The 20,540-nt window shown below is 42.1% G+C and overlaps 1 protein-coding gene across 1 annotated transcript; it reads left to right on the plus strand.

Moving 5' to 3' along the window:
* The first annotated feature begins 1,660 nt into the window (after positions 1–1,660).
* arpc1a (actin related protein 2/3 complex, subunit 1A) lies at positions 1,661–17,219 on the plus strand. Its single transcript, XM_080759690.1, has 11 exons — positions 1,661–2,007; positions 2,714–2,805; positions 3,442–3,546; positions 5,756–5,978; positions 7,757–7,864; positions 8,085–8,188; positions 9,131–9,239; positions 9,899–9,974; positions 10,691–10,884; positions 14,892–14,982; positions 15,727–17,219. Exons 2-11 carry the CDS (start codon positions 2,742–2,744, stop codon positions 15,763–15,765), a joined length of 1,113 nt encoding a protein of 370 aa, XP_080615816.1. The 5' UTR covers positions 1,661–2,007; positions 2,714–2,741; the 3' UTR covers positions 15,766–17,219.
* Positions 17,220–20,540: the final 3,321 nt, after the last annotated feature.

Consider the following 20,540-nt stretch of genomic DNA (forward strand, 5'->3'; position numbering starts at 1 on the left):
TTTGGTCCCTGATCCGGACCTTTTAAGCGGGCCTTTCACACTAGGCCCTTTTGTGCAATGGATAAACATTTTAATTTCAAGGACACCCATAACTCTGAGAGTGTACAAAAGGGGTCCATTTGGTAATAAAATAAATAAATAAAGAGCGAGCGAGCGTGTTTTAAAGACTTCCAGGTTACCCTGAGCTGAGACGACTTAGGCTAGATCATTTAATCCATATAGGCCTACTGACTGGCAATTAAAAAGGTTGATATGTGTGAACTAGTAAGAACTTCTATGCTATTTTGCTTTATTATTGTTTTTATGTATCTTTTTCCACAAGAGGTTCTATGGCTGACAGCTTCTCAGTTAATGTGGGTGGCAATGTTATACAATTTAGGCATTTAGCAGACACTCTTAATCCAGAGCAAGAAGAGATGAAATTACCTAGGTTTCATCCTGGAGGCAATTTTTTCCTGTGATAAAATGGCCACCAATGTAATCAGAAAAGTCAACCAAAGAACAAGCTTCCTGTACAAAATCTTCTCGTCAGCAATAATACTTGAAGACACTAACAGGTTTCTACAAGGTTTCTTCGACTATGTATGCACCCGATCATGGTACCACAGCACCTCAAAGGCCCTAAAAACAAGGCTCCAGAGTCAGACATACCAAAACAAACTGGTCAGGCTACTACTTGGCCTTACTCCCAGAACCCACCTCACCCCCGCTCATTTTGATAGGTCAGTAGGCATATAGCAACTTGCAATGGGCTTGGTCTACAGATTACTACGTTAACATTAAGGAAGTATTTTGACAGTAGACAGTAGGCCTGTCAAAATACTTCCTTAATGTCAATGAAGTCCATGATCACACCAGAGTTCATCCCAGATTCGGCCCCAAACAAGGGGTTAATAAATGTAGTTCCTATGCCACAACAATGTGGGACGCCCTACCAACAGCCATTAAGAAATGTGTATCCCTGGCCTCTGTCAAAACGGCTCTCTAAGAGCACTTGCGGATGGCTGCCCCCTTTTTGAGGGGCACTAGCCCCTCATACATTCAGCTAGTGTAGATTCTCGTCTTACACAAACATTAAATTCCCATTGACAATGAATGGGCAATTTTACGTCATAGTGTCTGATCAAATAGACGTTGTTACGATGATGATGTTGTGTTGTGTCATGATGATGTATGATGATAAGAGCGCCCCTCACTTCACGCGGGTGTGATTTATTTCTATACTGTACGTACACACATATTCCCTTTTCATAGATGTGTATATTTGTATGTCTTTAAATGTTTTGATGAATTGAAAATGGAGGACCCTGATGTAAACAAGTCTTAGTGCTGACCTGTACCTTCTCCTTGGACTGTATACCCATTCTGCAATCAATGTATTGTTGCCACATCATGTATTGTAAGCTGCATGTTGCATGATGTAACCACCGCCTACGGTATATTAGAGGCAGAGCAGTGTTTCTCAGCCTGTGGGTCCTGCATAAATAGTAATCAGCCAAACTATACTATACAAACTGGTCAAACATTGGCCAAATTGTCAAATAATATAAATATTCTCGAATTTGTATGGTTTCCCCCTCAGTCGTTGTGTGTGTAATTCCCCCAAACGAACAGTGGATGACAGCAATACGCCACCATACTGGCTTCTGGTCTGGTGGTCTCACGTTAAACCCCCAAAGAAGAAGACGACTGACGAAAGAGAAGGTTATTCAATTGAATGTAACAGCTAGCCTGATGCTAATATGCTAATAAGCTAGCTGTGTGTGTGTCGGCAGTAGGAGGAGGCATATCATTCCAATCTTTCTTTTTACTAACGAACTACCCAAACCGAATGCACCCGGCGGAGGCCGTCTCCTGCTGGACATCTTGACCGCTGCCCGGACAGAATTCGTGTCGACTGACCAGAGTCCGCGAATTCACGTCCCACCAACCATTACCAAGTCCCAGTTCGTTAGCTAACGCTGCTAGGCTAGCAGGAGGAGGAAAAAAACACTACAGAGTTTAAAGGTAAGTTAGCATTAGCATGCGGTGCTAGCGGAATGCGAACGGCTAGTAGCATCTGTTGGATTTGAAGGAATGTCGGGGAAAATTAATACACCCGATTTATTTAATTTTAACGTGGTTTCTCCTGATCAACGACGTGTTTTTTCATGTGTGAATGTAAGTGTTGAAGTGATGATGGTGGCTTTAAATTATTTGTGCAATGTATGTATGGGAATATTTCACGTCATCGTTGCTAAAATTATAATATAGCCTATAGAGACAATAATACTTGTCTTTGTAATATGAATTGTCTTTGCTTCGAATGAGACATTTTCATATAGCTATCAAGCTATTACTATGTAACAGACTGACTGACTAAGTCAATGCTATGTCTAATGTTAACACTAGCTAATGTACCGGTAATAACACTGTGTAAGTTAGCATCGGTTTGGTCAGTTAAGTTGGTTTGAACTTGAACTTGTAAACAGCAGCGGATCCAAGTGTCTATATCTATGATATGGCTGTGTCACCATTGAGCTAAGCTTTGCTAACAAAACTGAACGTATTTAAGATAAGTACAGTTGTAATTAAAGTATTCCTGTGGACTACAAGACAAATGGGTGACTCTTAAGATGGCCTGAGGTTAATGGATGTGTAATAGAGGGCTGATTATGTGAAAGCCACACACACTCCAGAGTTCATGGTTTGGTTTGTGTCATTGTCATAACAGTGTCACAGAAGGGCCACACCCAGGCGACATGTCTCTACACCAGTTTCTGTTAGAGCCCATCACCTGCCACGCGTGGAATCATGACAGGACACGTAAGACAACATTTCTTCTCACTTGTGGTGTTTGTTGCCAATGGTATTTCCCTGTACACACAGTAAAATCCTCAGTATTAAATTAACCCAAGAGTGTATGTATACGTGTGGTTCGAGCGTCCGTCTGAGTCTGGGAGGTTGGGGATTTGATTCCCTGGTCAGGTCACACCAAAGACTATTAAAACAAAAGGGACCCATTTATACAATGCATCAAGGCTTGGATTGAGAGTAGGGCCCTGTGACATACTAGCGTTATGTCCAGGGGATATACTCGCAAGCTTGTACATTCATTGGCTATCTTTGATATTTGTGCACAACACTCTTGTATGAAATAACATTTAATTGGTCAATTTATTTGTTTATATACGTTTTTATCATCCAAACTTCCAAAGGTTCGGGGGCCTCACATCTAGATTTTGGGCCTCTATGTTATGGCTGAGTCATGGTGACATAAGCGTGATGGCGTGGTCCGCCCGCCTGCCAGTCCTCCCTTAATCCAATTTGAGTATAGGATTCTGAAAAGGTTATTTTAGATGAATCAAAAACGTAATCAGTGGAACAATTGCTAAGAAGATAATGGATTAACTGTTGCACCACTAATCCCTAACACTATATATTCTTTCCACATATCTGCAGAACTCGCCATCAGTCCCAATAACCATGAAGTTCATATCTACAAGAAGAGTGGAAACCAGTGGGTGAAGACTCATGAGTTGAAGGAGCATAATGGACATATAACAGGTATACTATACAGTCAACCAAATGTTTTTACATTGCAATTATTTTAATGAATAAATGTTTTTTTTTAACCAACTTGTATGGTAGAGCATGTTAATAGTTTAGGGTTACGTTTTGTTGTAGAAATTTGGTCTCTTGCTCGCATGCAAAGATGCATGCTTTTGCAGTTCATAATGACAAGTTGGACCACTTAATACTTGGTTGGATGTAGACCAGATATTTGACAAATGAACGCTTTATGCTCTTGTAACTACCTGCCATGTCATTGGGCGATGAGACAATAACAGTCACACGGAGATACAGTATACATGTGCTGAGATTTATACATAACATGTATTATTATCATGTTAAGACTTTGGTAGTGTTTATCCATACTAGACAAGTGGCACTGGTTACCAACCTTTATCAGGACCACTTAACAAAGCACCTGTGTGGATTTTCACAGCATGTTAATTTTACTGAGCAATCAATTGATTGTGTTCCGGCTTGAATCAATGTATAATTCAATTTCCTATTCATCAATATATATATATATATATATAGTGTATATATATATATGTATGTATATATATATATATATATATATATATATATATATATATATATCAAGGCTTTAAAGAAATACATACCATGATATTTCTTTACATTAATGTTTGTAATACGAATATTATATTATCATCAAAACTGTTGCTGTTTTGCCAATTATTTGGGGGCCCACTTGCAATATCCTCACGGCCCACAGGTTGGAAATCGCTGCCATAAACCATCTGTCTACTCAGTAGTAGCGATGGGACAATAATCACTATGATCGGCACATTACAAGCTCACAAGAATACGATGCGTTGTGAGTTTGTAGATCTGATACTTTTGGCTATTGTTCCCCCTGGAACATGAATGTTGGTTAAACAAAAGTGGCATTTTAAGAGTTTTAAGCATATTTTGATTGTCATGATTATTTTGGCCACAATAATCCTGACAAAAAACTGTGTGTGTGTGTGTGTGTGTGTGTGTGTGTGTGTGTGTGTGTGTGTGTGTGTGTGTGTGTGTGTGTGTGTGTGTGTGTGTGTGTGTGTGTGTGTGTGTGTGTGTGTGTGTGTGTGTGTGTGTGTGTGTGTGTGTGTGTGTACACACAACATATTCAGTGTTTTAATACAGCCATTCATAACTCAAGAGTGTACAAATGTAACCAAAACGGACCCTTGAGTTACATTTGTACGTCGTTGAGTCAAATCAACACTCAGGGTTGTACAAGTGCATAATGCGGTACTAAATAATCTTTATGAATGGTAACAAGTAAGCAAGTGTTTTGCAAGTCAACACTCCATTGAGTGAAAATGAAAAGGCTCTGTTCCCACTTCCCACTGTCACAGGATGGAACCGGAGGAGGAGACTGTTGCCTTGTTGATTGAGATATTTTGCCAAACAATAAAGTGTGAAATGGATTGAATGGTGACATAATCCGTGCCCAAATATGAAGTTAAATATTTCAAATTGTAGCTGAACCAGTACAATAGTTTGAGATGTGCGTGCTTCCCTTTTGGATTCCATTTAAAATTGTAGAACACAACATAAGATGTGAACAAAACTAGACTTCTACATGAATCTACTGATAGTTTGCACACACAATTTTGCATTGAATGTATTCTGCTTTTGGCGGAATCTGTCTTGAGAGATTAGCTCTGGACAGACACACAGAACCTCTTTCAGTGCCACCGTAAAAAAAAAAGAAGTGCTATTACAGTGGTTGGTATTCCATGACACTGGCAGTTTTGTGGCCGTGCAGTGATTGCTTCCACAGCCCTACTCTCTCCTGTACTACCTACCATAAAAAGCAGAAAAGGGAGGCGCTGCCCTAGAGATGTCTCGTGATAATTGTGTCGGGGCAGGGCTCTGTGTGATTGAGGTCATGAAGTATATCGTCCCTTTTGTGTCGAAACCTCATATGTCCCAAACTGTTATACTTTACAGGATTCAAGCTTGGAGCTTGTGGATCTGCTAGTGTTGATGCTTTTGTGTGAAGTTGTAGTATGATCAAGTAGGGCATTCATTCATGAAAGAACACAGATGAAAGGGAAAAAAATATGGAGATAAGAGGTTTCTGCTCTGACAGCAGTGATATTAAACTCGTATGGCTCAACCAGCGTTGTGATAGTTGCTCATTAACCAACGTAATTACCGTCGAGTTGATTGTGGTCTTCTCTCTGTATCGCAGGTATCGACTGGGCTCCTAAAAGCGACCGTATAGTGACGTGCGGGGCGGACCGTAATGCCTACGTGTGGTCTCAGAAGGAAGGCGTCTGGAAGCCCACCCTGGTCATCCTCAGGATCAACCGTGCTGCCACGTTCGTCAAATGGTCCCCGCTGGAGAACAAGTTTGCAGTGGGCAGCGGCGCGAGGCTCATCTCCGTGTGCTACTTTGAGTCTGAGAATGACTGGTGAGATCTGAGGCTGATTAAAAAGAAATAAGAAAAAAGGTCTTCTTTAACTAGTTTTCTATGTCAGTGGTTCTCAAGCAATTTCATGTCAAGGACCCCCAGAATTGTTTGTATTTGGCCGGCGACCCTCATCAAAATATTTTGTTCCAGGGACCCCCCCCCCCAGAAGTAAATATTTGAGTTAAAAACATTCACTGTGAAAGAATCTACGTATATTCAAAGATTTGCACGTTTTCACGATTTATCAAAAATAGCAGGTCTTTCTTGTATTTCTGCTATTTTTCAACAGCTAAAGTATAAAATAATGTTTACTGTGGTTAAACGCCCGAGCAGAGCGTGCTCTACTGTCAATTGATTAAGGGATGACTGCTGATGAAGGCCTGAAATGCAAATGTATCATGCCTGCTACTGCGGTAAATAAAATAATTCAAAGTAATAATAATAATAATTGTATTTCGCTAAACCAATAACAGTGCAGTAACTAGTTTGCTCCGTCCCTCTATGCCCAGAAGAGCATTGGGCTCTTTTAGGCTAGCCTACTGGTACTTACCGGACTGAAGATTTTGGTGCTTTATTTTGCTGCTACTTAAATGCCCCGAGCTGTCAGTTCTCCCCCCAGTGCTCTAAAACGGACATTACAAGGAACGGAAACATCACTGCAGTGACTGCACACTGCATGTGAGACTAGTAAACAACAACACAGCTTTGATGGTAGCATGTAGGCTACCGTGAGCTTAAAAAGGTTAGAAATGCCTAATATAAAGCTTAACTGTGTGGCTGTACCTAACCCTGTTAATCCTCTTCATAACATGTGGAACATAAGGCTGTGACTACGTATCTGCTTCCATCTGGTCCTGTTGTGCCTCGCCCCATGTTAGGTTTGCCATCTTCAGTTTTGAGGTCACAGTTCTCCTCTTTCCAGGTGGGGTCCATCTCGAGGCTACTTTAGGAATTCAGTCCTGGTCCACATACGGAAACATGTCTGAGCCATCTGAGCCGGTGGTGTTTGATTTCTAGCACCACATTGCGACAGTTCGTCTTTCTGTACAGTTCATTGGAGATCTTTTCTGGCCAAAGATGCAACATATCTTCCGGAGACACCCATTGTGGAAGGCACTAATCTTTTTCATGTCGCTCTCAAACCACTCGCCAGCATTCTGAGCCATAAAGCAGGACTGATTTTTAACATTGCTGTTGTACAGTTGGAGCTTGGTTTTAAGACTATACTGCTTGGATTTCCAGATGGTCTGAAGGCTTGCAAAAGTGCTGCGAGCTCTCCCGAGCCTTATTCCGATGTCCTTGCTGCATGTATTGTCCTTAACTGAGGAGACTTCCCAGATATGTGAACTCCTCGACATAATCGAGAGGGTTTACCGTCCATGATCGGTGAGTGTGTGTGCTGTTGAGTTGATGCACATCACTTGGTTTTTGAAGGTGTTCATGTTCCGGCCGGTCTGTTTGGTCGAATCTGTCTGTCCGGTTAGTCCTTTCTTGCAAGTGATTGTGGTTGGTGGAAAAGAGCAGCAAGGTCATCAACATACTCAAGGTCTTCTAGCTGGGTGAAGAGAGTCCACTGGATGCTTCTGGGCTTAGTCTGAGAGGGTATGGGGGAGATGATTACATCCCTGGTGTGCATCGCATTCCTCAAGGAACCTTTCATGGAGGTTGCCATTAACAATGTGTGTCATCGGGACAATGTGTTTGTACTGTACATAGCCATGGGCCTACATCAACGTACCTGTGTATTAATCTTTCAGTATCCGTGTGTGTGTAATCAGGTGGGTGAGTAAGCACATCAAGAAGCCCATCCGTTCCACAATCCTCAGTCTGGACTGGCACCCTAACAACATTCTGCTGGCCGCCGGCTCCTGTGACTTCAAATGCAGGTAAGCATTATGTTATACTTTAATATTGTGAAAATGCGGCACAAATCTTTGAATATATATTCTTTCAGAGCGAACGTTTTTTTTATTTCGACGTCAGGCCTAAATGGGTTAATTCACAGACCACCGTTAGTTCGTTGTCTTTCTTCCACAAAGAGCAACAGAATCCACCAGGAGGACATCATGATCTCACCTTCCTTCCCTCTCTCTTCTTCTCCTCCAGGGTGTTCTCAGCCTACATCAAGGAGGTTGAGGAGAAGCCCGGTCCCACTCCCTGGGGCAGCAAGATGCCCTTTGGTGCTGTGCTAGCAGAGTTTGGAGGAGCAGGTTAGTATCTGTGTTATGTGCAGTGATTTGTGACGATAGCATCGTGTGTGTGTGTGTGTGTGTGTGTGTGTGTGTGTGTGTGTGTGGGTACACTAGTGTCATGCACAGAAGATCTACTGTAGAAGCGATTTGGTGTGTGTAAACCAGGCATAAGTTAAAGCCACAATCTGTAAGACACTACTACAGTTGTTTTGCCGGCTCCATTATTGCCATCGGCCCAGAGTTCATTACTGAACCATGTACAGTGATAACACTGCTTGCTTACTGTACAGCAGGACTTTTTCTTTTTTTTATACCAAAATGCTATTTTAATGACTCTGCGTCCTAGGAGCCAGAGTGTTCATTTCTCAGTGCACATTGTTATAAAATGGTGGCAGCACCCCTGTGTTTTGCTTTCTTTTTTATTTAACACCCTGAGAGTGGCATAAACGGAGGTCTCCCTATGGGATGATATCCGCCCGCACCATGGTTGGTGGTTTAGCAGAAAATCAGGTTTTAAGTAACATTAGTCCGGTTGCTAGGCAACGCCTCCATCACCCCCAGCACCAGGATCTTTGCACACAGCCCCCATTTAACTCCAGTCAAAGTAGGATTTTCTATGCCTCGTATCTCTGAAACTACGAGCGCTGTCCGTGGTATTGACGAGTCATCTGAGGTTCGGATGTGATTTTTGATTTTGTCCCGACATGTTGACGTTTCTGGTGAAAGGTAAACGGCGTGAGGTAACGCTAATAATAGCCGATCGTTACAATGGTGGTCTCCAGGCCGGGAAACCGGAAAGGAAGGTGACCAAATGCAGGCAAAAACCCTGGCAGGGTTTACCAATACCTACACTCTGCTGCCACCTAGTGGCACAGAAATGGCACATTAACCTGTGTTTTAAGGTGGAGGTGGCTGGGTCCACTCTGTGTCTGTCTAAATGCCTTTTAACCTGTGTTGTAGGTGGAGGTGGCTGGGTCCACTCTGTGTCTTTCTCGGCCTCTGGGAATCGCCTGGCCTGGGTCAGCCATGACAGCACTGTCACTGTGGTCGACAGCTCCAAGACTGCCAGGTAGCTCAGTCAACCCTCAAGAACATCCCACTGTCAATTAGCACTCCAGCTCTTATTGGCCATGTCATTTAGGGATGCAACCATACAGGTTTTTTCCATTCCGATCCGATATATTCATTTGTATATATCGCAATACTTTGCCATAGCAAAATATGGCAAACATACATAGCAAAATAATTTAATACAAAACGTGCATTATCATTATTTATTCATTGTAGGATAGGCTTCAAATAATAGCGCAGGCATACTATTATTATAGTTTGTTGTGTAATGCTACACATTACACACACAACACACACCCAACAAGGATGTAATACACACGGCATCTCATATTAAATAGCAAATAAAGTACAAATGCCTTACATTTACATTCAAAGAAGCGATGTTTGTGGATAAGTGTTTAACCTGTAACCCTTAAGGAAATGGTAACCTGTTAAGAGGTTCCACTTACGTTACTCCATCATTCTTATCGCAAATTGACATCACATGTATAATATCACTGACGCCTTGGTGAAATGTGCAAATATACACATGATTCCATTTAATGACATTTCCATTGACGTGGAGTAGAATAACGATTGATGTATTGAGCAGCTGGCTACGGCTACACATTCTTGTCAATCTAAATCAAAGTTGTAACATATTATCTGTGTGTTCAGTCCTTCTCAGCTGAAGACGGAGTTCCTCCCTCTCCTCAATGTCATCTTTGTGTCAGAGAACAGTGTGGTGGCGGCGGTAAGAACACTAATCGATCATTTAATAATGCATTAATAATCAATCCCTATTTTCTAAATGTCGAAAACATGTTAAACATTTCAACAAACAGTTGAAATCATGTGTGATGAAGTATAGAATAATGCTCACGGCGTTAATTGATTCGTTGATATATAAATACAATAAATATATAAAGTAATTTAAAACGACGCTTCTCGATGAATCGAAAAGGTCACAGATGAAAAAAGAAAATAATCGACAGTTGCAGCCCTACGTTTTGTATGTGTGTGTGTGTGTGTGTGTGTGTACCATCTCACAGCTAGGCTACAGATGTAAACTTTTAGTTTTTATCTTTGGCAGCCTAGGGCATGTGCATAAGTTGGTTGTGAGGGGCTTACAAATGGCCGGCCTTTCCAAAAGGAGAGCCAAGCAGTTAGCGAGGTATTGCTCAGTTTCAGCCATTATAGGAAGCCGCTCAATTTGGAGGAGGCGTTGTTTCCTTTATCCATGATTTATGTCTGCTGCCCTGTGTCCGACATGTCAGCTGTACTGTATGTAACGATGCTTTGCCGTCCATGCACGTTGTAACTGGCTGCTCTCCCACTGTCAAACTGCACTGGCAGTGTTTATGTCCTTTGTACAGTAACAAGGTATTCCTGTACTTCTCATTATGTGGACATAAATAAACATTTCAAATGTGCGTGTGCGTGTGTGTGTGCGTGTGTGCGTGCGTGCAGGGCCACGACTGCTGCCCCATGCTGTTCCGCTGCGACGACGGAGGGGCGCTGACGTTCGAGTCGAAGCTGGACCTCCCCAAGCAGAGCATCCAGAGGAACATCTCTGCCATGGAGCGCTTCAGGAACATGGACAAGAGAGCCACGACCGAGGACCGCAACACTGCCCTGGACACACTGCACCAGAACAGCATCACGTAAGAACACACACACACACACACACACACACACACACACTCGGGTACGCAGACAATTTGCGCACAGACATTCATGCATAGCTCATGCATAGCTCATGAATAGTCATGAACATTTATACACACACACACACACACACACACACACACACACACACACACACACACGTTGGAAGTTAACAGAAGCCTTGAACAGGGGTGGGGGGGTGGTTGTTGTAAGCTTATAGGAGCGGGGCCATGAACAACGCTCCTTATTTCCCCAAAGCTCTCCTCCTATACATGGAACTATGTCATTCCCAAGCTATCCTGTCCCCTATCTGGACCCTGGGGGGAGCAGAAACACACACACACACACTCTTTTTGCTTCCTTTATGATGAATTCCTGTTCTGTTCTTTAACTATATATAGAAGTGTCTATTTGTACGTCTCTAATTGTTTTGATGAATTGAACAAAGTGGACCCTGTTGTAAACAAGTGTAATGCTTAATTGGGTCGTCCACTCACAGTTAACAGTCTTTGTATTGAGTTTGTGCTTGAAATGTACTGTAATTCTGCAAACTGTTAATAAATATTTCAATCAATCAATCAAAGCTTATCTCTAACTAACCTGTTCACAACCTATATACATATTTTAGTATGGTGATTAGTTTAAAACGAGTAATACACTGTCTGGATGCTTTCAGGAAGAAACCAAAAATACCCAGGGAAAGCATATTTCAACTCCATAGACACATACAAAACAAGTACAAAAACCACGGCATGGCCATCTTTAAGACATTGGTACTTTAGTAAGGAATGCCTCTTCCAGGCTGTGGTCGAATGTACAACCCACTTCCAAAATGGTCACTTCTGACCAACTACTAAGAATACACACTGGGGCATCCCAGTGTGTATTCCTGGGCTCCCCCAGAGTCTAAGTGTACTTCTGAGTTTCCTCCGTCATTGGTGTATGTGTGAATGGTTGAATGTTATGCACAATCTATGTAAAGCCAAGACGCTATATAAATGCACCATTTACCATTTACACTGTACCGAAACGGCATCACATAAGACACAACAGATCAGTTTTCAGGATTGTTGGTGTTGTTGCGTTTAGGGTAAGAATGTAGGGGATATGTTCAGTTCTGCCATTGCAGAAGTTAGTTAGGGGGGAAATTCTCTATTTTCTAGTTACTTTGCTAGCTCCTAAGTCAAGGTATGCTGCCTGAGCACAAAAAGATCCTTATAAGGCCAATAATAATGTGTGCCTTGAAATAAAACCAGTTTTTATTTATTTAACCAGTCTCATTGAGATGGTAATCTCATTTAGAAGGAAGCCCTGGCACAAAGTGTCAGGTTCAGGGAGTGGAGGTTGTAATAATTCTTTGTTTTCAAATTAAAAAAGCAATTTAAATAGCCAGGCTTGATAAATGAATATGTGTCATTGAGGCCATTTAATTATCCTTCCCTGTGCTACATATCACACACTTTTCTTTTTTTTTTTAAGATATTTTTTGCGGCTTACGCCTTTTATTGGTTTTTTGAAGGGACAGACAGTAGGCTGACAGGAAATGGGGGAAGACATGCAGTAAAGACCGCGTCGGGCTCGGAAGTCGAACCCGCGGCACACTGCGACTGGATTACCAGTCGGGTGCCCAGACGGTTACGCCACCGCCTGGGCCATATCACACACTTGAGCTTACGGTAACTGATAAAAAGCTTCAGGAGAAACAATGAAGTGTAATTTGCCACAATGGAAGCTGACGCTCCGCTGAACATTAACATAACATGACATCATTTGAATGGTGACTAGAGTATGAGTACAGACTGTTTTTTTGCGTAGACAATAATGGTTGTACCCAACTCACATTTGTCATGGTTGAATAACCCGTAGGGTGGTATGAACGAATGATTGAGACTTGAGTCATGTAATGCAATAATGCTTTCCTCAAATAGGCACTGCAGCTGCTGTTCTGTGAATCAGCCTTGTTATCTGAAAAGGCAAATGCATTTCATCACTACATGTTCTCTTCCCTTGTGTCCTTCAGTCCACCCTCACGCCTTCCCTCACTAATTCAGTTCAAGTTGGTCAGGAGTAGGGATGGGTATCGTTAGGATTTTTTCGAGTCCGGTACCGATTCCGGTTCTGCTTATCGATTCCGGTTCTTAACGGTTCCCTATTTCGGTTCCAAAATGATATAAAAGAGGTCAAATGTTTAACAAAAAAGCTCAATGTCAGGTAATGTGTATGTTAGTGCTGTCAGGCAATTAATCGCAAAACCTTTTTTGGTCTAAATTCAATGATGAACTGAAAGAAAACGCTGTATTGTAGAGATGCTCTGATCAGGTTTGACAACATTAATGTTACTTTTTTTATTTACCTTTTTTCCACATGACGTATGAAAACACAAGTGCAATGTGCATTTTTTATGGCTTGCCCATTTTCTCTCTTTTGAATAATTCTGTGCAATTAGCACATTCAACACAAACAACTGTTTCCATAAAACAAACTAACATAGGCTACTTCTCTATAAGCAGAATCATGAATAGGCCTATTTAATTTATACAAAAGGAGAAGAGAGAGAGCAATGTGTTTGTGGCTCAAACTTTGTCTAATATTGTTTTAGAGCAGTGGTTCTCAAACATTTTCATGCCAAGAGCAAAGGACCCCCAATATTTTTTCAATCTACAAAAATAATCCCCAAATCGCTTATAAATTAAATTAAATTAAATTACTTACTAATCGCTTATTTGGCAACACTGGCCAGAAACGACCAGTGTTGCTTCTTTTTGTCTTATTTTGTATAGACCTAGGTGGCTTGTTTCTGCCATAGAGTTATACTGGCAACACCTGGCTTCTAGCTAAGCTGGTGCTGCTGCTCTCTCGTCTCTGTGTGTACTGTCAGTCCCAGCTCCGTGACTGGGAGATGGGACTGTCGATAGTCTGGATAGAACTTTCTGTTACAGTTAAATCAATATAAAAGTACCACACAAATGAAAAGTATTGCGACTGTGACGGCGATCATGTTTGGACATCTATGGACAGCTATTTTGGACAGCTATTTTTCGTGGCACATTATGTTTAATCACAACAACGTCACGTTTACTTTAGCTCCTCAATGTTTGGGTCGGGACATGTATGTGTCTACGTGCGCTCCAGTCTTAAGCATTAACATTTCAATGGCCGAGGATCGTTAAGAGTCTATTGTTCCGTGTTGTTGTTATTAGACGTGTGACAACGCAACAATAGGAAGCGATTACCACGGTCCATTCTGTTGCTGGCTCTCAGAGTAAAATGATCTGATTATAATCAGCTGTTTTATGTGCGTGCGTGCAGGGTGTCACCCAGGAACCGATAGAGAGAACCGAAATTGAATTATTGTAATGGGTACTCGGTACTCGAGCATGTTCGGTTCGGTACCGGATTGGTCCCGAGGTTCGGGACCCACCCCTAGTCAGGAGTCTCCACAGCCAGCTTGAGTTTCCATGAGAAACTGTGAGATACTGTTGCACTGTCACTGCAATGATTATTATTTAATATTTAGCAAGTGAACTCCTTTGAAAAGGCACTATTTGACTACACTGTATATCGAGGGCAGGGAAATAAGTTTGGTAACAACACTCATTCAAAGCGTAGTGTATCTCCTTTTTTAAATATCCCACTTACAAAAATCAAAATCTATAGCTGAAGAGTACCTTAATCGTGCTTGAAACATGATTTAAACAAACGTGTGTGTGTGTGTGTGTGTGTGTGTGTGTGTGTGTGTGTGTGTGTGTGTGTGTGTGTGTGTGTGTGTGTGTGTGTATGTGTGTGCTAGTGTCATGCACAGAAGATCTAGGAGAAATTTGGTGTGTGTAAATCAGTGGTGTGTGTGTGTGTGTGTGTTATTTTTCACTGGTACAACATATTTTTGAGATGGGGGTCCGCAGCCAAATACATCTGGGGTTCCTTGGCACAAAAAGGTTTTAGAACTAACTGCTCTAGAAGTCTCACACCTTCAGTTCCCCTTTTGTATTTGTTTTTTATCCAGCCAAGTGTCTATCTACGAGGGAGACAAGAGGGACTGTCACAAGTTCTGCACCACAGGCATCGATGGAGCCATGACTATTTGGGACTTGAAGGTACAGACCTTTTTATAAGGGTGTACGGCTCACAAACACTCTGCCTTATTAACCCCTTTTAGACCTGAGGTCGATTCTACAAACGCCTTCTAAATACTGAAAAGCTTTGAACTCGTTGCTATATAAAAGAGTTTCTGGTCTAACTGGGCACTAGCCCCTCCCATGGACAGCTTTATGTGTGCATGAGCATGAAATGTGCTCAGCTGATTGGCTGAGCACGGAATGTGATGTAGGATTATTAGGGATGGAGCTCAGAACCCGATAACAAGCTTATCGAGTACCCGGTGTCCATAAGCTTTGTGCTTATCAAGCCTGTTATCGAGCATAGCGGCCCATGGCATCATGTTTAAACAATCAAGACAAAGAATTAATCGAATCAAAAGTAAAAAGGTCAATTGCCTTCCGTCTGTTAGAAAAGTACTGTATTTGAAGGCCGTAGTAAAAGATGCTGGTTCTGTTCAGACATTATTGTTGTCTCCCGTCTTTCCACCAAATAATAGAAAATGCTCGATAGTGGGCTCGGTAAGAAACAGTCTCGATAAGCCTGATCGATAAGGTGCTCGTTATCAATAAGAATTATTCCCTAATGATGATAAGAGCGCCCCTCTCGTCACACGAGTGTGATATATTATTGTTGGTTGGTTGGTTTGGTTTGGTTTAAGAGTACACATAGCTGCCCTGGCAATAAAAAAAAAATATTGTCACGAATCATTCATAATTATACTGTGTTTTTGTATCCACCAGAGTCTAGAAACTTCTATCCAGGGCCTCCGCATCATGTGAAGGAATCGTGTGAAGGAATGAAGAAGACGCTGCTGCCGCCTCACCTGTTCTCCTCCTCCCTGCTCCTCCTCTCCTCTCCTCCTCCTCACCACCTCCTCCTCTGCTCCCACGACGCAGCCAGTAACACATGTGACTGACCACCTTAATAGAGTGTCTGCTAAAGCACTGACCAGACCATAACACACTCTTTGTGCGCTTGTATGCACACACAAACAAAACATACAGACACAGACACACAGGCACGCACACTTAAGCTGACATGTGACATCACTGTTGACATGTGACATCACTGTTGATTGTTTTTTCCTTAGTTTTGTTTGTTTGTTTTTTTAAATGAAGGCTAAACGGGGGGGTCAACGCGGGATGGCCCCCTCCGACACGTACAAACATGACGTGTGACACGATGAAGTGTGTGTGTGTGGATTTTATGTTCTCGAAAAAACCTCCTGACCTGTACCAAAACTCAGAACACTAAGAAGGTGTATTTCTTCCCCCCCAAATCAGATGGTATTTTCCCCCTCAGTTGACCCATGACATCATCTCTGATTATCATAGAAGGAGGTGCTTCTGGCCTTTTACTTCCTGGAAATACTTAACCACTAAAAGCACTAGTTCGCCCAATAAATGACTTATTTTCTATCGATTATACACACACCATGAAGCCATGGAGATTTTTTTTTGGTTTTGTTGCATTCCCGAGCCGATAATTTGATGACCGGGTCATCAGTCAGTTGGAGTCTTAGTGATTGATTGATTGATTGATTGATTGATTGATTGATTGATTGATTGAATACTTTATTAGGCAGAAACAGTACAGAGTATAGTCAAACAGTCTAAAAGGATATCACCGAAAAAAGGGGGGAAAAAGTCATTGCGGTCTTGTTTCCATTCAGATCTTGGGTATTCAATTCATAATCATGACATGAAAAATAACAACGAAATTCAAATCATCACAATAATAATAGACATGTGGTAGGAGACTGGAAGAGTCATAACAGACATGGCAGGCCATCATATTTTTGGCTCCGGAATGTGACAAAAACTAAAAATGTCAATGAATTCAAGGCCTCATAGGGTGTGTAATTGATACGCATTGTGAGCGTGTAGGTCGAGTATTCGACATGCCTAAAGTAGGGATGCCAGGTTGAACGTGGTTAAACCCTTTCTCAGGGAAGTAAAGTGATTGTTTTCTTCAGGACATTGATATGGTTTGCGATGGTGTTGATGGTGGACTGTGGGGGGAGTTGTGTGTGTGGGAACTGATCGGGGGGAGAGAGTATGCAGCCGTCTAAACCCCTGCGCGTGTGGAGGAGTCACAGCAGGGCCAGCACATGGCTCTGTTAGCTTACGACACAGAAAAATAAATGAAGGAATAACAAAGATGGAGGGTTTTTATGTAACTGATCACGAGCTAGAGACATGGAATAAAGATGAATCACATTTACAATACACAACCGGCTGTCCTCTTGTGTGTTTGTGGGAGATTTAGTTTTGTTTATTGGCACATTGTAAAATATAAAATGGGGCTGCTAAGCATGGCTTTGAGACTGGTGGGTGTTGTAAGACAGGTGTGTGCCGGCAGGGTGTGCCAGTGGGCTGTGTATGTGATCATATCACAACAGGGGGTAAAACACTATACTATAAATGAATGTTACCAAACCTTTGACCTAAAAGGTCATTTGTACTAATACTACTAGTTATTCAAATTACTGCGACTGCAAGTCGCATTTACTATGAAAATGTGCATTTCTCGTCAGTAGTTAGTTCGTCACCCCAGGCATGACCATATATGGTCATTCCTCGTGTCATCTATAGAGGGTATGCGCATGACATCATCGTACCTGGAAGTTATGCGGGAACGCCCACTGAGTGGCCAAAAACGACTTTCTGGCCTTGACAGCCCAGCCTTCATACAGAAAGGTCCTGTCTGATTGCATTAAACAATGTTAAACTCACCAACATTGCAGCTGAACGAAAAGCTTGAATTATCTTCTTTCTATCTATCTAAGTTTTTGTTTCATGAAAATCCACCATAGAAACATTATGAGCTACTTTCTGTCAAGAAATGCCCTGCATTTGAGTGTCAGAGTTTGGAAGTGCTTGTTTTCAATATCACAACATTTTGCTGCCTCCTGTATTATGTGACATTTAGAAACAGGTGGTACGCGGGGAGGTTGAGTGTTTTTTAACGAGCGCTTCCAAACTCCAACACTCCATGCTGCTCAATGTTTTGCCACTTCTCAGGCCCCATTTACACTGGCAGCCAAATCCGGCCTTAACCAGATCTGAGCCACATTTAGATTGGAATCTGATTTGTTCAAATGAGTCATGTGACATGTTGGACTAATTTTAAACCAATCGGATTTCAATCTCGATGTGGCACAGATCTAACCTGACGCTGCCAGATCCAAAAAGCTTGCTACACAAATTTGTTTAACAGCTTATTGGATCTGGCAGCGTCAGGTTAGCACAGATCTGATTCAGGCTGGATTTGTCTGCCAGTGTGAATGGGGCCTCAGTCTAGATGAGGGGGCGTGTCCTGATGGGAATGGCCAGCAACTCTACATCTGACCTCAAACCCTTAGATATCCATATATGTAGCTGTCCTGTTCTGACATTCCATATGTTGATCCTTCCCCATCCATCCTTCCTCTTCGATGTCTCCCTTTTGACTGATACCTGTCCATTTAAACTCTAGACGGGCCTGCCCCAAAGTTATTAGTGCAGCCGGCGAATACTAGAGTTCTCAACAGGCCCGGCCCTACCTGGACCCTCAAACCCTTAATCTCCATTATGGAGCTGACCTGTTCTGACATTCCATATGTTGATCTGACCTCATCAAACCCTGCACACTCAAGACACGCTCCTTATATGGCCAGTACAGAATTCATTCCATATGTTGATCTAATCCCCCCATGCCAAAGCGCCAGCGTTCGCCCAGCAGTCTGCCATCACCCAGGCAGATGCGTGCACGTGACCTCGCCCCCTGCCCCTTTAGGGCAGCGGTGGCCGAACGGTTTGCGGAGCGGTCTTGATATCGGAAGGTCGCTAGTTCGTATCCCCGGACCGGCACGTTAAAATTACCACCGCTGAAGTGCCCTTGGACAAGGCATTGAACCCCTACTATGAAATGTTCTATGAGCAGGGCCTGGCTGTAAACAAGTTCTTGAGCTTAGTCCAGTTACCCTGGGTGAATATAGTAACTTTCCTTTCCTTTGTCGCTTCTCAACCTTATGCGTCAATGCGTCATACTGGGTGTGTGTGTGTGTGTGTGTGCGTGATATTAGACTTATATTTTAAACTAAAGACGATTTGGATCGCAAGTTAGAACTTATATTCAATGGAATGCCTGAAATTAAAAGCTGCCTCCAGTAGTACATCAGGAGCAATTAGATACCATCCCGGGATATTGAACAACATTGCCATCTTGTGGTCATTCTCGCTAACTTCACCTTAGACTTGTGTGATTAAATCGTCCCCTTTCACAGCAGCTATTTAGGCCTACTGTTGATTTTGACAGGTGAACGCACTGCTACGCAGCTGAGTGAATTAACGCTGTTAATTGTGGGCAGTTGTAATTGTAAGTATATTTACTCTTTTTTTCACATTACATTATATGAGTAGGCTATGTCAAATGTTCACTACTTTTACTTATACTAATATAGCCTACTCCACTAAATCTCAGGAGAGGCAAATACTGTATACTTTTACTACACTGCAATTTTGTACAGCTTTAGTTATTAGTTTAAGTTACTTTGTAGATTGATTATTATTACAAAACATACACTAACCACTCACTGCAGCCCTAGGCCTACATTTCAGCCTTTTGAAAATAGGCAATCTACAAGCTCTTAGATCTGCTATTTTCAAAACAATTTTATACATTTGAAAACTTGTGAAATTGACCACCACTGATTGGAACACACTACACACCCACAATTAATGTGGTAACTTTCAGCTGTTGTTTATACTAGTCAAAAAGCTCAGAACTTGCACCACGTGGTATTAAGACAAGATTTTTGTTTAATCAAATTTAAAGTTCTTCACTTGTATATATATATATGTACACGTCTTTAGGCCTGTGTTACGTGTACCACTGGTAAGGTACGAATTCAGAACATCCGACGTACTCCACTCCAAAGAGGAAATTATCTACCTAGGTTCCATCCTGGAGGCAAATCTTTCCGGTGATAAAATGGTCAATCAAAAAAGTCAACCAAATACAAATACAAAGAACAAGATACAGGATCTCCTCACTGGTCGACAAAAACACCTTGAAGACGAGCCCTCGTACAAGGTTTCTTAATTTGACTATGCCTGTGCACCTTGTGGTACCACAGCATCTCAAAGGCCCTTAAAACAAGGCTCCAGACCTCCCAAAACAAACTGGTCAGGCTTCTACTTGTCTTGGCCTCTCTCCCCGAACTCACCTCACCCTTGCCCACTTTGACAGGCTGGAATGGCTTAGGGTTTGACGACAGAGTACAGCATCTTGCAATGGGTCTGGTCCACATGATTCGATACACCACCAAGATACCCATCATGTACCTGTCTAAATACTTCCTTAATGTCAATGAAGTCCACACCCACAAGCCACAACACCAGAGGGAGCTCAACAAACCATGTGCAACCCAGATTCGGCAGTCGGCACTAACAAGGGACTAAATTAATTTTGCTGACAGAGTAGTCATCCAAAAAAGGTGAAAAGAGAAGTGGAATGAAATATTACTGTCTACAGGTAATGCTTTTTACCAAGTAATTGGTTGAAATACTAG

This window comes from Protomyctophum bolini, assembly GCF_963924005.1.
Source record: "Protomyctophum bolini genome assembly, chromosome: 3".
Lineage (NCBI taxonomy): Eukaryota > Metazoa > Chordata > Actinopteri > Myctophiformes > Myctophidae > Protomyctophum > Protomyctophum bolini.

Bases quoted from the DNA above. Each gene is read 5' to 3' on its own strand.
- arpc1a (XM_080759690.1), top strand. From the start codon at position 2,742: ATGTCTCTACACCAGTTTCTGTTAGAGCCCATCACCTGCCACGCGTGG. The intron at 5,979-7,756 runs GTGAGATCTGAG...GTGTGTAATCAG, and splicing joins TTTGAGTCTGAGAATGACTG to GTGGGTGAGTAAGCACATCA. The intron at 8,189-9,130 runs GTTAGTATCTGT...CCTGTGTTGTAG, and splicing joins AGCAGAGTTTGGAGGAGCAG to GTGGAGGTGGCTGGGTCCAC.